At 30.8% G+C, this 15406-nt stretch overlaps 1 protein-coding gene across 6 annotated transcripts in view; it reads left to right on the top strand.

Annotated features, from left to right (window-relative positions):
* Positions 1-15406, top strand: part of Csmd3 (CUB and Sushi multiple domains 3) — a 1105037-nt gene that overhangs the window by 820816 nt on the left and 268815 nt on the right. For all 6 annotated transcript variants that reach the window (XM_048802035.1, XM_048802036.1, XM_048802034.1 and 3 more), the window contains 2 exons: positions 1206-1332; positions 2969-3171. In XM_048802035.1, coding sequence (XP_048657992.1) covers positions 1206-1332; positions 2969-3171 — 330 coding nt within the window. The remainder of the gene's footprint in view (positions 1-1205; positions 1333-2968; positions 3172-15406) is intronic.

Below are 15406 nucleotides of genomic sequence, written 5' to 3'. Positions count from 1 at the left end.
TGCATAAATGGAGCTTACTAATTTGAGTCATATTCTATGTACTAGAGTCTCTTCCAAACCATAAAACTTTCTGTCTTTAATCTTTTTTTGGCCTAATAATAGTAGTAATAATGATAAGCAGCAACAAAAAATATTATTCAGTCACTGAATCTGAATAAAATAGAAACAGAGAATAAGAAAAATAAATATAAGTATTTTCCTATACTTAAGCTAAAAGTAAAATGGTTTTTTTGTTGCTTAATTTTTGGCAGAAGGATAATCTGGGGAATATTTAAATGTATAATGCATTACACAGTGTTTTCCCTGTTTCTAAGGTTTAGAAATATAGGTCAGTATAGTCAACAAAATTCTTAGATTCTCTGTTCTCCAATACAGACCGTTTTTTCTAGATTATATCCTTACCAGAGAAGGATCACTTCAAAAATCCCGAGGGTATCAGATAGAATTAAAATAAGGAGAAAATTTCTCAAAAAATAAAATTATAATTACATTGTATGGCAATACTTATATTTTAATTCAATAAATTTTATAAAACTTAGAGGCCACGTTGAATCAAAACTAAATTAGATTTAATTGAATTAAAAAATATAATAAAAATGCCAGTTTGACTTTGGGGAGGTTGAAAGGGGAAAAGTTTAGGGTGATTTAAAAGGGAATAAAAGGACACTGAAATTTAGAATGCCTCAGGGGACTGCAGTAAAGATTAGTTTTCCTGAGAGATGGGATAGGAAGATGATGAATTATTCAAGTCACTAGCAGTGAGCAACTCACCATCTGTTTCCCTTTTAAAATTATCATTACTTTGTTTATTTATTTATTTATTTTTAATTTGGGGTTTTTTTGGGTACCAGGGATTGAACTCAGGGACACCCGACCGCTGAGCCACATCCCTAATCCTATTTTGTATTTTATTAGAGACAGGGTCTCACTGAATTGCTTAATGTCTTGCTAAATTGCTGAGGTTGGCTTTGAATTCGAGATCCTCCTGCCTCTTTTATGTGATCTAATTTGAGATTATGTTATTTTATTACACAATATATCCTTGCTTCGATTAATATCTTGATCTAAGAATGCTTATACAAATGTTTACTTTCAAGAAGAGGGGAGATTAAATTTTCCTTAATGTGAAAAAATACATACTCTTGAAAAAATTATAGATTGTTTTGGAAAGACTCTCATTGAATTGTGACTTAAATTTTTTTTAGCTGAATGTGGAGGTCGTTTTAAAGGAGAATCATCAGGAAGAATCTTATCTCCTGGTTACCCTTTTCCATATGACAATAATCTGCGTTGCATGTGGATGATTGAGGTGGATCCAGGAAACATTGTCAGGTAAGTAGATTTCATTTTCTCAAAGCTACCAGGAAATCTGATTTTCTTGCTCAGTTCCTTTGTATAATATCAATCAAATATCAAGATTTTTCAATACTATTGACCTTGGTAAAGGAAAACATGGTTTCATGAGCTTAAATTATTAAAAATAAAGTACTCATTAGAATGATTTATTGATTTTGGATTGTAGACTGCAAAGTAACTCATGAAACCCTTTAGGAGAAAACTTTTCCTACTTATAAGAGGGTACAGAGGTTGAAATTCTTCCCTGCTTCTTGTGGACTTTGTTCTTTCAATTCTTGATAACTCAGGATGCTGAATCCATCATTTTGATAAGTATACAAAGTTGTTCAAGTCACTAAGTACAACCTCACTGGCATTTAGAAGAAAGAATTTAATAGCATTTCCCATCTTCCCTGGTCTCAGGCATATTTCTGAAGCAACAGCTCTCTGCCCATTAACAGTGCTGAGTTTAGGTAGGTGGCTTGCAATTGTTCCAGTCCTTGCCCCATACATGAGTACAGAACCATAGCCTTTGAGATCAACACAAGTCAAGTTTCCAAAGCTAACACAGCTCTCATACCCCATTTTACTTATTATGCCTTTGACTGAGAGTAGATTAATAAATGAACAGTCATCCTTGACTAATAAGCTAATTAGTGAGTTTTTGCTCATTAATAACTTTAAATTTAAGAATTGCTGTTCATACAAATGAAATTTCAGACAGGCTTCTAGGTGGTGTACTCCTATGAATTTCAGGATGCAGTATGAACTGGTACACTGCTTTTGCAAGAAAATATGTGTAACTCAAAACAGGTTTCCTTGGATCTATCCCTAGCTTATCTTCCTTTACTTTATATCATGCATTGCTTTATTTAAATATCAGACATATTAAACTTGGAAATATTAAATTCAATAGGCTTCTGAAGTTTTGTTAAAGAACAATAACTGATATTTATATGCAACCCAAATGTAAAGCTGTGACAATTCATATATCAAACAAGAAAGTGTATTTGCTGTTAAGTGTGTTGATATAACAGGAATGCTAATTTTTTCACTTGGCACAGAAAGTATCAGATGCTAATTTTTTCTAGATTAGACATTAAACAGAACAAATTTAATGTGAAACAGTAGTTAAAGTGTATACTGTGAGATCAGACAAATTAAGTTCAGTTTATGAGTCAGCTACCCTTTGTGCAATTATTTAATTTATCTAAACTGTTTGCCACATTTGTAAAATTGAGATTAAAATTGTTCCTGCTCCATTAGTCATTATAACAATTTAACAAGGAAAATATTCATAATACATTTGTGCAGCCTTGCACATACAAGAACCTCCATAAATTTTACCTTTAGTTACCATGGTTAACATTCATAAACACTGAAAAGACTGTATACCTGAAATTTATGTAATTTGCAAAGGTGATTAAATACTGTTTTTAATTGTGTTCTAAAGAAATAAATTTTATTGTTTAAGAAAAAATAATTAAAATTACATGTGCTATTTACCTAATTCATTTTTCATCTCAGCAAAAAGGAATATTCAGTAAAAACTACAGTGCATATTCATCTTTTTTTCTTATTTAAAATTTAATCATTGTTTAAAATAATCAGAGATAATATCATTCATCCACAGCCTGCAGTTTCTTGCTTTTGATACGGAAGCATCACATGACATACTACGAGTTTGGGATGGTCCACCAGAAAATGAGATGCTTTTAAAGGAAATTAGTGGATCTCTCATTCCTGAAGGAATTCACAGCACCCTCAACATAGTAACCATTCAGTTTGATACAGATTTTTATATCAGTAAATCTGGATTTGCAATTCAGTTTTCAAGTAAGTTTTAAAAATTATTTTAAATGTGAAACATTAATACTATTAAAATAGTCCTCTTTACTGTTCAAAATTATAATTTTAAAATGGTAATGATATTAAATATTTGTATTTTGGGTCTTCTAATTTCTCTTTAGCTAAGGTAAATTGTACTTGGAAAAAAGAAATGCAATGAACTTTGAATATTAATTATTAGGACTGCCTTTGCAGTTGTCCAACCAATTATCCTTAAAGTAAAGGTCGAGTTGAAATAATTCAGCCAATTATATTGCACCAATAAAAAGCAAAAAGAAAGAAAGAAATTAAATAATTTAGTTAATGAAATAACTGTATCACAGATTTATGCAGGTTAAGCATCCCTTATCCCAAATACTTGAGACCAGAAGTATTTCTGATTCAGGATTTTTCAAGTTTTGGAAAATTAGAATATACTGAGTGACATATCTTGGGGATAGGACCCTGTTCTATACACAAAATTTATTTGTGTTTCATACGTAGCTTATATATGTAATTTGAACCTATTTTCATACAATATTTTAATGTACCTGCATATATATATTACATATATGTATATATGTGTGTGTGTGTGTATGTGTGTGTATGTATGTGTGTGTGTATATGTATATATATATATATATAGTGTGTGTGTGTGTGTATATATATATATATATATAGTGTGTGTGTGTGTGCGTATATATATATATATATATATAGTGNATATATATATATATATATATATAGTACTGGGGATTGAACCCACCCAGAGGCACTCTGACACTAAGCCACATCCCTATCCCTTTTTTAAAAATTTTTGAGGCAGGGTCTTTCTATGTTGCTTAGAGTCTTCATAAGTTGTTGAGGTTAGCCTTGAACTAGTGATCCTCCTGTCTAAGCTTCTCTTGTGGCAAGTATTACAGGTGTGTGACACCAAACTGGCTATTCCTGCATTTTGATGGTGATCAGGCACATGAGTTCAGCCACTTAATTTTCCACATTGAGAATTTTCATAATTTCAGATTAGGCATGTTCAAACTATAATTTAACATACTATACATTGTAATATTTTAAAATGTGATATTTTTGTAGATAAGGAAGAAAATGAGTATTTGTCATTACAAAAATGCAAACCTATATTTTTACTGATTTTATTTTTATCCTGTTTAATATCTTAATTACACATTCATAGATATCTTTGACAAAATAGTTTAGACTATTTTTAAATTAACACTTTCCTATAACAATGAAATACCATTCACTCTAAGTAATTGTCAGTGTTCCCTTACTTTGATTTTTTTTTTCTGGCTAAATATATGTTGCTTTTAATAATGAATTGTAGTGTAGTGATTGGAGAAAATGAATGCAAAGTTTAAAAATTCAAATGTTAATTTTACTTTCATTGTGAACACATGATCTCTTTGAGAAAATTATCTAATGAATCCTCTATTTGTATAGTCTTTAAAAGTCATACTAACAAGATTTCCAAGACCATATATTGAAAGAATGAAAACTAGTTGTCAAACTAGTATGTCAAAATAGTTGTTTGACATCATTGACTAAAACAATGAATTATTTTGTATTATACAAATTAAGCTTACGTGAGAGACAAGTCCAAAACTCAGTAGTTGTGAATTTGCTCTTTAAGTACATCTTTTGACAAAAAGATATAAAAATGATCATATACTCAATGAATATAAGCGACTTCTAATTGTGAAACATTTGCCAACTATATATTATTGATATTTGTATCTTCTACTTCCTACTTTTTCTTTTGTTTTGAAATAGGGGCAATATGCCAGAGAACTGTTCAACCTCTGTTGTTTCTAGTGGTAGTTTGACAACTAACAATTCTCTTTTCTTTTGTCTTAAATTAGTACTAAATAATATTTTTCTTCTAAATGGCTATTGTAATTAAATATTTAAAAATGAATCTGTATACATTAATGTGAAAAGGTACTTCTTTCTGGCTTAATGTTAGTGATTATAAAGTGCACCTGGTGCAAGCAAACAGGCTGTTACAATTGCATTTCTGAGAATTTTCAATTGGATATTATCTTTAATATTAATACTTCATTTTTATATCTAATATGTTTGTAGAGCCTATTAAAGTTACAATTGAGTGTTAATACATCGTGAAACATGTCAATCAATGCAAATTAGTCTATCAGAAATCTTCAGTAATGTTCATGCTTCCTCAGATTTCCCAGTGTTAAGGTTTCAAATGGGAAAATATTATTTTTATGAATCAGATGTTGATTAATGCCAAGAACCACTTTAAGTGCTTTGAATACATGATCTTATTTAATCCTCACAAAGTATATAAGATATATCATCCTCATTTCCCAGATATATGTACTGAGGTTGAGAATGTCAGTCTGTTCTAGGCTATATTACTAGCATTTGCTTGGAAATGTGATTCATACTTACACCTGACTGAAAGTAGAGTAATACCATGTTTGGATATAGTAAATGCTTAACATTTACCACTACTATATTCTGTCATTATTCTAGATACAAGTACAAATATGCTACAGGAAAGAGAAAGGTTTCAGTTTTACAATATCAGTTGCAGTGAAGCTATACATCATAACTAACTTAGCTTCCTGATGATGATCCCAAGCACTCCAGCAAAAGTCAAACTCTCAAACATCAGGCGATTTAAAAAGTTAGAGATTTATACAAATGAAGCAATGAAAAGGAATAATGGAAAGCTATAGAGTATGTGGGTTTGTTTGCAAGGAACAGTTGTCCCCTTTGACTGCAGCCATTTTGCTTTGTAAGCAGACAGGACAATTGTAAACTGGAAGTTGAAATGAGGAATTTTATAAAAACTCATCTAATTTTCAAAGTAAATCAATAGTATTAAAGGGAAGGTAAATGGACTAGAGGCCAATTATCCACTGTGGTGGGTCAAATTTGGCTTGCAGGTCAGAGTTGGCCACTTCAGTGCCTACCCAGATTCCCCTTCACTGAATAAATCTATTTCATCCTATTCATTCATTCATTTTAGAAGAGTCTGTTAAGGACCAGCTGTTAAACATATTTATCTTCAATTAATTATCAAATGCATCTTCCATTAATTCAGGCAAATCTTTTTTTAGGGGGAGACAGGGTACTGGGGGATTGAACTCAGGGATACTCAATCACTGAGCCACATCCCCAGCCCTTTTGTGTATTTTATTTAGAGATAGGATCTCACTGAGTTGCTTAGCACCTAGCTTATTGCTGAGGCTGGCTTTGAACTCTTGATCCTCATGCCTCAGCCTCAAGAGCCATTGGGATTACAGGCATGTGCCATGGCACCCAGCTATGCAAATCTTAATTTCATCACACACACACACACACACACACACACACGAGAGAGAGAGAGAGAGAGAGAGAGAGAGAGAGAGAGAGAGAGAGAAAGAGAGGGCGGGGGTGGTGGGGGGGAGAAGAGCATAAGAGAGAGCTTTCTGTCACCAAAGATTCTTTCACCTATAATGTTACTTCTGTTCCCTTGTACTTAAATTTTGCTCATTTTTCTAAACTCATTGTAATGAATTCTTCAATAGTAAAACATTTTCTGACTATTTTGCATCTATTATTATGTATCTTTCAATAAGTGTATTTTTTCCAGATAAAAGTAAGAATACATGATTTAATATTTCATCATTCTGGAGGTGTTTTAAATATGTGATCTTTGCTTTCCCAAATATATTGTAGGTTCCTTTGTCTCCTGCAATATCCATATAGAATCATGATTTCATTTGGGCAATCATATAATATACTGACCAAATCAAAGATAGTTTTGAAAGTAAAAGGAAACATTATTTAAAATATATTCAGAAAATTGTACTCAAACCTACGCATAAAGTAGGACAATCCTAGATGAGAATATATTATCATTTTAATTGTCAGATTTTCATTTGATCTTCCTTTATCCTCCCACCTCCACCATTCCTATTTTTCTTTTGAGCAAATAGCTGTTGTTTATTGGAAGTCAAAATAGTCAAAAAATGAGTCAGGCAATGGTAGCAGAACAGTTTTCACCAAAATTTTGCAACTAATGAAATGTATTTCACTAACTTGGTGAAAAGTGAATTTAACTGGAATGTAGGTCACTTACCAACTTTATAATCTTCATCAAGCCACTATCAGGAGCCTCTTGACTTCTATTTCATGATCTATTCATTCTTTATAGAATCTGCAGTTTGGCCACTTGGTGATACATTCTGCAAGGCACTTTTGCTTAATCAGAGCTGCTTAAGTCTGACATCACCACCTCATGCTGTCCTATATGCTGTCCTTGCTTCTCAGCAGTCAGCCTCTATATCCCCTGCTTAAATTTGTAATCTGCCTGTCTTATTCCACTTTAGTTCATTGGGGAGGACATCACTGGGTATCATGCTGTCATTTGCCCACAGAATAGTCAATTGACAGAGCATTTTCTATGCTCTTCACTCTTTGACCTCTCTGTTAAGAATCTATCCCTGCTGGGTGATACAAAATACTAAGGCTCATAGCTTAAACTGTTCAAAATTCTCAAGGAAACAGATCCCTTAGCTATGAGAGGTTGTAGTCCCCCCCCAACCTTAAAGGACCACATGGTGCCCCTGCTTTTGTTCCCAAACTCATTATTGTTCCCAATCTCATTATTGTCCCATGCATTGCTGTAATAGACAACAAGTTACTCACTTCAAACTTTTCTCCACATTTCTGCCTGCCTGACCATTCTGAAATACAAATTTCACATCAATCCTAAGTTTAAAATCATTGAATGGCCACCTCGTTCTAAACTTAGAACTCTGGCATTACATTTAAAACTTCCATAATTTGTACCTACCTTACCTGCCAACTTTGTCAGCTAAAATATCCATACATTCAGTCAACTGCACTGCTATGAAAGAAAATATTCTTTCACATTACTGTTTCTTTTAAAAACTATTTTCTATATTCCTGGAACAATTATGTCCACATTCAAAAATCTATAGTCATTTTCCAAGGTCCAGGTCAAACAATACTTATAGTGTCAATGAACTCCTAGGCAGAATCTGTTCCTTCTACATTTGCACTGCACTGGTCATGTATGCATAGTATGTTAGAGCTCTTAAATTTCATGTTTTGATCAGGATATTCCTGTTTTATGTCTATTGTTCTGGCATCATGACTGGTTTGGCATCTGGCCTGTATTTTCCATTTCTGACAAAGTATCATTATTAATATTTCATTCAAATAAACCATAGTAGATGTGTTTTTAATCTCTATTTTGTATTTTATCTTATCTGGTAATGTGAGACATGTTTACAGTACTCAGAGTAATTATAACACATGGTTAAATATGAAAGACAAATACTGATAACTGGCATCTCTTTTCCAACCTTTTCTAGTTGTCAACTAATTCAAACCCCCCTTTCAAGGACAATGTGTAGGACACATACATACAAAGATAAAAATTTCTATTATAAACCCCTAACCCATTCTGACTATGGATGGTAAGGAGAGAAACATTTGACACTGTTGCCCTCACAGCTATTTTCTTATAACAAGTAGATATGCCATTGTCTTTGTTGTAGCTTGAAAGTAACACAAAGTTGCCAGACCACAAATTGTCAGGATTAATAAGAAATATGTGTTCTTGAAATATGTATAGAAATAGAGGCTTCACAGTCACTCAGGTTGTAGACTTCTAAAATATCGTCTGAAAGTTTTTCTATACTTGCTCTTTTAGTGTGAATTCAAACCCTATTATTTATCACAAAGGTGCCATTTTATTATTTTGCAGTAGGCCTTTATGTCAGCAGTGAAATTTTAAAAAGTGCTTGCTTAATGAGAAAGTATGTGTGGATATCCATTTGCTTAGAAAGCTGATGTCCACCAATATGTTAATTCAGCCAAAAGGGTAATGGAAAAGAACCTAAGCAGAGATCAACAAGGATATTGCACAAACCCATTCTTGAAAAAGTTGAAACTAAGTTTCAAAGGACAGCAGGAAAGAATCTAGAGTAATCTTTTTTATTACTGTTTACAAACCCAAATATTTTATAGCTCTTAAATACATTTTTTATGAATCAGGTAATTCCATCTGATCACATTTCATTAAATTATACTTAAATAAGTCATAAATAATTTTTAGAGGGACAAATACATTTTGATGTTTTTTTCTGTCTGACCAAAAATTATAGGAATACTGGATTAAATGAGACATTATTGTCCTGTGTATCATTTTAATGTTTTATAAGCTATTGAAGAAGGCATTGAATTATACTAAAATAGAAAGTTAAATTAACTGGTGATATGAAGCCATGCTAATGTATTAAATATATCTTCATTTTAAAGTATATGATATATTAAATATATTCTGATCACCTTAAAGTACCTGACTTTATGGTGCAACTTAAAAGCTGTACAAAAGCTTTTAAGTTGAATTTAGTCTCATTTGTTTATTTTTTGCTTTTGTTGCCTATAATTTAGGGATCATACCTATGAAGGTGAGTTTTCTTCATTTTTATTTTAATTCATTCTGGGAAGAACAATTAACATGAAATCCAACTTCTTAACAGTTTTTTAGGTGTAGAATATCTTATTCTTAACTAGAGGTCTGATGTTAAAAAGCAGCTGCTCTAAAGCTTATTCTTTTTGCTTAGCTGAATATCATGCCCATTTTTGGTTAGTAACTACCATTTCCACTTCTCTCCAGCTCCTGGCAAAAAGGAGTCCAGTCTTTGTTTCTATGAAGTGACTATTTTATATCCACCATAGAAGTTGAATCATGCAGTACTTTCCTTTCATGACTGGCTTATTTCACGTAGCATAATATTCTCCAGGATGGTTCATATTTTCACATTTTGAAGAATCATTTTATTGTGTTTTTATTTGATTTCATTGTGGTACAGGAATTTTATTTAACCTGGGGCTCAACTAAGCTACATCCCCAGATCTTCTTTAAATAAATATTTTTAGACAGGGACTCTCTAAGTTGCCTAAACTGTACTGGAATTTGTGATCCTTCTGCCTTGGCCTCCCACGTCTCTGGGATTATAGGCATGCACCATTTTAGCAGAGTCTTTCCTTTTCAAGGCAGAAATATTCTATTTTAAGTATTATATTCTGTGTGTATAACACATTTTCTTTTCTGTCTGTGGAAACTCAGATCATTTCTATATCTTGGCTATTGCAAATAGACCTTCAATGATTATGGGAATGCTAATATCTCTTCTCGATCCTGATTTTAGTTATTTCCGATAAATATCTAAAGTGTTTTGCTGGATAATGTGGTAGTAGTTCTATTTCTAATTTTTTGAGGACCATCCATGCTGTTTTCCATAGTGGCTGCACCATTGTGCCTTTTCACAGTACGCCTGTATTCTATCCTCTATTCTTGGCAAAACTTGCTGAATTTTTCATAAATATCATCCTGATAATTTTGAGGTGAGATATCATTGTAATTTGGATTTACATACCCTTCACAATTAGTGACATTTTTTTACACATACCTGTTAATCAATTCATGAATTCTTTAGAGAAATATCTGTTCAAGTCCTTAGACCATTTTTTAATCAGGTCATTTGTACACTTGCTATTGAGATGTAGAGGTTACTTATCTACTTAAGACATTACCCTGTTATGAAATTCTAGATAAAATATATTTTATTCCATAGATTGTTATTTTATTATGCTTTCTCTTTGCTCTGCAAAAGCTTTTAAGTTGAATTTAGTCTCATTTGTTTATTTTTGCTTTTGTTGCCTATGCTTAAGGGATCATATTTATGAAGTCATTGCCAAGACCAAGGTCATGAAGCTTTTTCCCCTATGTTTTCTTCCAAGAGTTTTATAGTTTCAGATCTATATACTCCATTTGAATTGCATATAATCCATCTGAATTGATTTTTGTGTATGACATAATTTTCCAATTTCATTCTTTTGCATGTGAATACCTCGTTTTCCAAATACCATTTCTTAAAAGAGACTTGCTTTCGTCACTATGTATTACTGGCACCCTGGTGAATAGTGAGTGGGTTGTATATGCATGCATTTATTTGTTGTCTCTCTACTTTGTTCCTTTGTTCTATATATTGATTTTTTATGATTACCATAAATTTGTAATATATGTTTGAAATCAGGCAATCTAATGCCTCTATCTTTGCTTTTTCACTGTTTTGATTTGGTTATTGGGATTATTTGTGGTTTCATATGAATTGTAAAGTTATTTTTTCTTCTATTTTTGTAAAAAAAAAAAAGCCACTGGGATTTTGAAAGAGATTGTATTAAATCTGTAGATCACTTCAGGTAGAATGGACATTTTAATAATTCATGAAAACAGATCCTTTTCCAATTTGTTTCTTTATAAATTTTTTTCATCAGTGAAATTTAAAGAGTTTTCAGAATACAAGTCCTTCATAGTCATAGCTGTTATTCCTATTTTATTCTTGTTGATGCGTTTGTAAATGGAACTGTTTTCCTAACATTTTTAAGATAATTGTTTTTATAAAGAAATACAACTGATTTTTGTATGTTGATTTCATATCCTGAAACCTTCTTAATTAGTTTTTTGGTGCTAATTTTAAATGTATTATTTAGCATTCCCTACATATAAGATTATGTCTCCTGCAAATAGGGACAATATTATTTATTCCTTTCCCATTTAGATGACTTTCACTTCTTTCTCTTGCTAATTGCTCTTGCCTGAACTTCCAGTATTATATTTAATAGAAGTGCCAAAAGAGGAAAATTTTGTGTTATTTCTGATTCTAGGAAAATCTTGTTTTTTCATTATGGAGCATTATGCTAGGAACAGACTTTTCATATGTGGCATTTATTGAATTACTCTTTTTTATATTTCTAGTTTATTGAGATTTTTTTAATCATGAAAGGATGTGTTTGTCAAGTACTTTCAAATAAATTTTAGGTTATTTTACCTTAATTTTAAAATAAATGAAAATAAATAAACACAGGGTCATGTGGTATAACTAAGTGGTAGAGCACTTGCCTAGCTTTCATAGGGCCTTGGGTTAGATTTCTAGCATGGCACAAAAAAGCATTATGTCCTATGAAGACATCGATTGAACATACCAACAATTTAAATGTGTTAGTGATAGAAATAAAAATAAGAATATATATTTAAAAACACTTCTCAGAAGCAATAATAAATTGAATATGACTAAGAGACCAATTAAAGAATGAGCATATGTCCCACAAATGATTATTTTGCATATTTTAATATTCTGATAATTCACATGAAGAAGATATTTCTTTGTGACATATATGTCATTTTAGGTTTTTATAAATCATTTATTTTGAAGATAATTTTTGTTTAGAAATCTTTTGAGAAGTTTATTAATAGTATCAATTCTGTTACTCAATACATATTTCAAATAATGTAACTTTGTTTTTAGCTTGTTGTTTCCTGCTTAAGAATTTTTCAGTTTGAATGACAATCACTAGAGTTGAATATCCATTTTATTGTTTTAATGCTGCCCCTCTTAGACTGTGTTTCTTTGAAGAGAATTAATGCTAACTATTGATATTTGCATCTTTAGAATTTGGCACAATACCTGACACTTGGTACTTAATAAATGTTAAATGAAACTGATTAAATAGGTAAATTTTCTACTAATATAAAACTAAAAAAACCCAGTTATTAAATATTTTAACAAATAACTTTTTTGTTTTTTACTGATTAATTTGTCATCCCAAAATATTATAATTTTATTTCAAATTCAAATTTCACATAATTTTCTGTAATATTTGTATAAAAATTCAGTTTACTTTATAGGTAATTTTAACAGTCTTCAACTTTTTGTTTCTACAAAAATTATATAATTGTTTATGTTCTCACTGTGTCTACATATTAGATAATTACAACCAAGGAAGGCAGGGAAAGTCTCCACTTTATGCATATCTCCAACATCAAGCATAGTACATGGTTTAACAATTGTCTAGCAAATAAATAAGTACATATACTTGTTATGAAGAGATTTATATATGCTGGGAAGTACATTCTTTTCTACACAATGCATTAAGCAACTTTGTTTCCCTCCAAGGTTGAGGTGAATGTCTCTGTCATGCTGTCATCTACTTAAACTGACTTGCCATATCAATACATGTATCCTTAGTAACATAATGAAATTCTAAAGATAGCCTCACATCTGAGTAGCTGGAAAAGTGTAGGCCTAATAATGATGTTGAACATTCTTTATAAAATTGATGGATCATGTACAAAGCAAGGGTTCAATCAAGGGCAAAATTCTCCTGTGTGAAGTCCACCTCTAGGTTACCATCTGCATTTCAGATATTTTCTGATTGATTTGACTTAGGATGCGATTTTTCTTTCAGGTTAAATAGACCCATTACCCAACTTGATTTCCTTATAGATAGTGAAGTGAAGAATAGAGTGTCATTTTGTAGTCAATACAAAAATATGTGGCAAGAAGACTGGAAAAGAGGACTGTAAGGTCTTATGAATACCAAATATGACCTTGCTGAAGACTCCTGATGAATTGCAAAAGATGTAAAACTGCTTCTTAGACAAACTATACAGCAAATATTAAAATCTAATAGTCTTTAAAAATTTATTTTAAAATTGATATTTCATAGAATTTTTCATATAATTGTTGGAAAGGAACTTTAAGATCCTATCTGATCCTAAATCAATCATATGAAATATTACTATGCCAGCTTTAGAGATGAGGCAGCTAAAATTCAAAGAAGTTTACAAAATAATCAATAACCCCTTCTTAAGTACAGTAGAAACCAGAATCTAAGTCTTCTGCTTCAACCACCATTATTTATTCAAGTGCATGAAATACAAAGTGTTTGTTTTTTTAAAAGGACTTAGCATAAATAAACTTATCCTCGAACAGTCAACTTTCTAAACAGAAAGGACACATGAGAATTTATGAGTGCTGTTAGCGTATTTACTCTTTGTTATACCAAACATGGATATAAGAAAATTGCAGTGTTAACTTGCTCAAGGCCACCACCCTAGATAATTTAGACTTTATCTCCAACTTAGTAGTTTAAGTAATCATTCATATTTTAGTTGAAATATATATATTTAGGATTATGGAATCTGTGTTAAGTGAAATGCATATTTCCATTTAATTTGCATTCTCAACTATTATTATATGAAAACTAACATAAAATAAGAAGTCAGAATTACATTTATAAAACAGAAGAGGTGTAACAATGAAAACTCAGTTATTTACTATAATAGTGCTATACATTATCTTCTGAGAACATCCTAAGTAGTTAGAATAGATTAAAGCAAATAAAAATTAATATAAGTTTTGTTGTTCTATAATTGGATGTCTCCCAGTTTCAAAACATGCCATACTATAAATAAACCTTCAGCATCCACTGAAATGACTAATTACAGTTTTTCATTCATTCAATCCTCAAATGTTGATCTGACCAATTATTTTAATCATTGTAAAGGTTCTATTTAAATTTTTACTTAGAAGGACAATTTACTTCTTATGATACAACAAAGCTTGATTTAATAAGGTCATATGTATTTCACAACAAATGCAACTAAATCAACCAGTGGATTTACCTCATTGATAAAGATGGGGTATTGTAGAAACAATTTCTCAATAATATGAAAACGTTCTCAAATATAGTATGCTTTTTTAAATTAATGCAAAAGGAGATGCACTTATATATAATTAGCATGAAATAACATATCTTGAAAAAATATTTGTGTATTATAAGTAGTTATTAAACTGTATAACTTTTACATGTCTTTTCTTCATGTTGGTAATGAGAAATACAAATTAAAAACTGCAACGGATATGATTTGCTTTTAGTGAAATAAAAAACATGTTTACTTTTTGAAAGTGAAAATCTGTCCTTACAAACTTATTTCTAAATTATTATAATAACCAGAGATAAAAGCAAAGCTCATTTTGTTAGGAATAAACACTACCAGAAAAGGTAAAATCACTGATATAGAGTAAAAAATAATTTTATATTTTGCCAATGTTTACCCTGTTTCTTGTCCATGATTTTAACTAGGACTGTGAATTTATTTCTAACAAAAATGATTTTATCTAGTTAGAGCAATTTAGGAGGATATTTTTCATCACGTCAATGACACAGGAAACATTTACCAAGGTGAAATTTCAAATTTTATTTTTCAAACATGAAAATTAAAACATTTTATAATTTTATAAGTATTTTAGACATGATAAGTTGGAAAGTCTATTATATATAATATATATATATATATATATATATATATATATATATATATATATATAAAAAA

This window comes from Marmota marmota, unplaced genomic scaffold (genome assembly GCF_001458135.2).
Source record: "Marmota marmota marmota unplaced genomic scaffold, marMar, whole genome shotgun sequence".
In the NCBI taxonomy this organism is placed as follows: Eukaryota; Metazoa; Chordata; class Mammalia; order Rodentia; family Sciuridae; genus Marmota; species Marmota marmota.
Note: the sequence above shows the minus strand (reverse complement) of the source record. Positions and strands in the feature narration are given on the sequence as shown.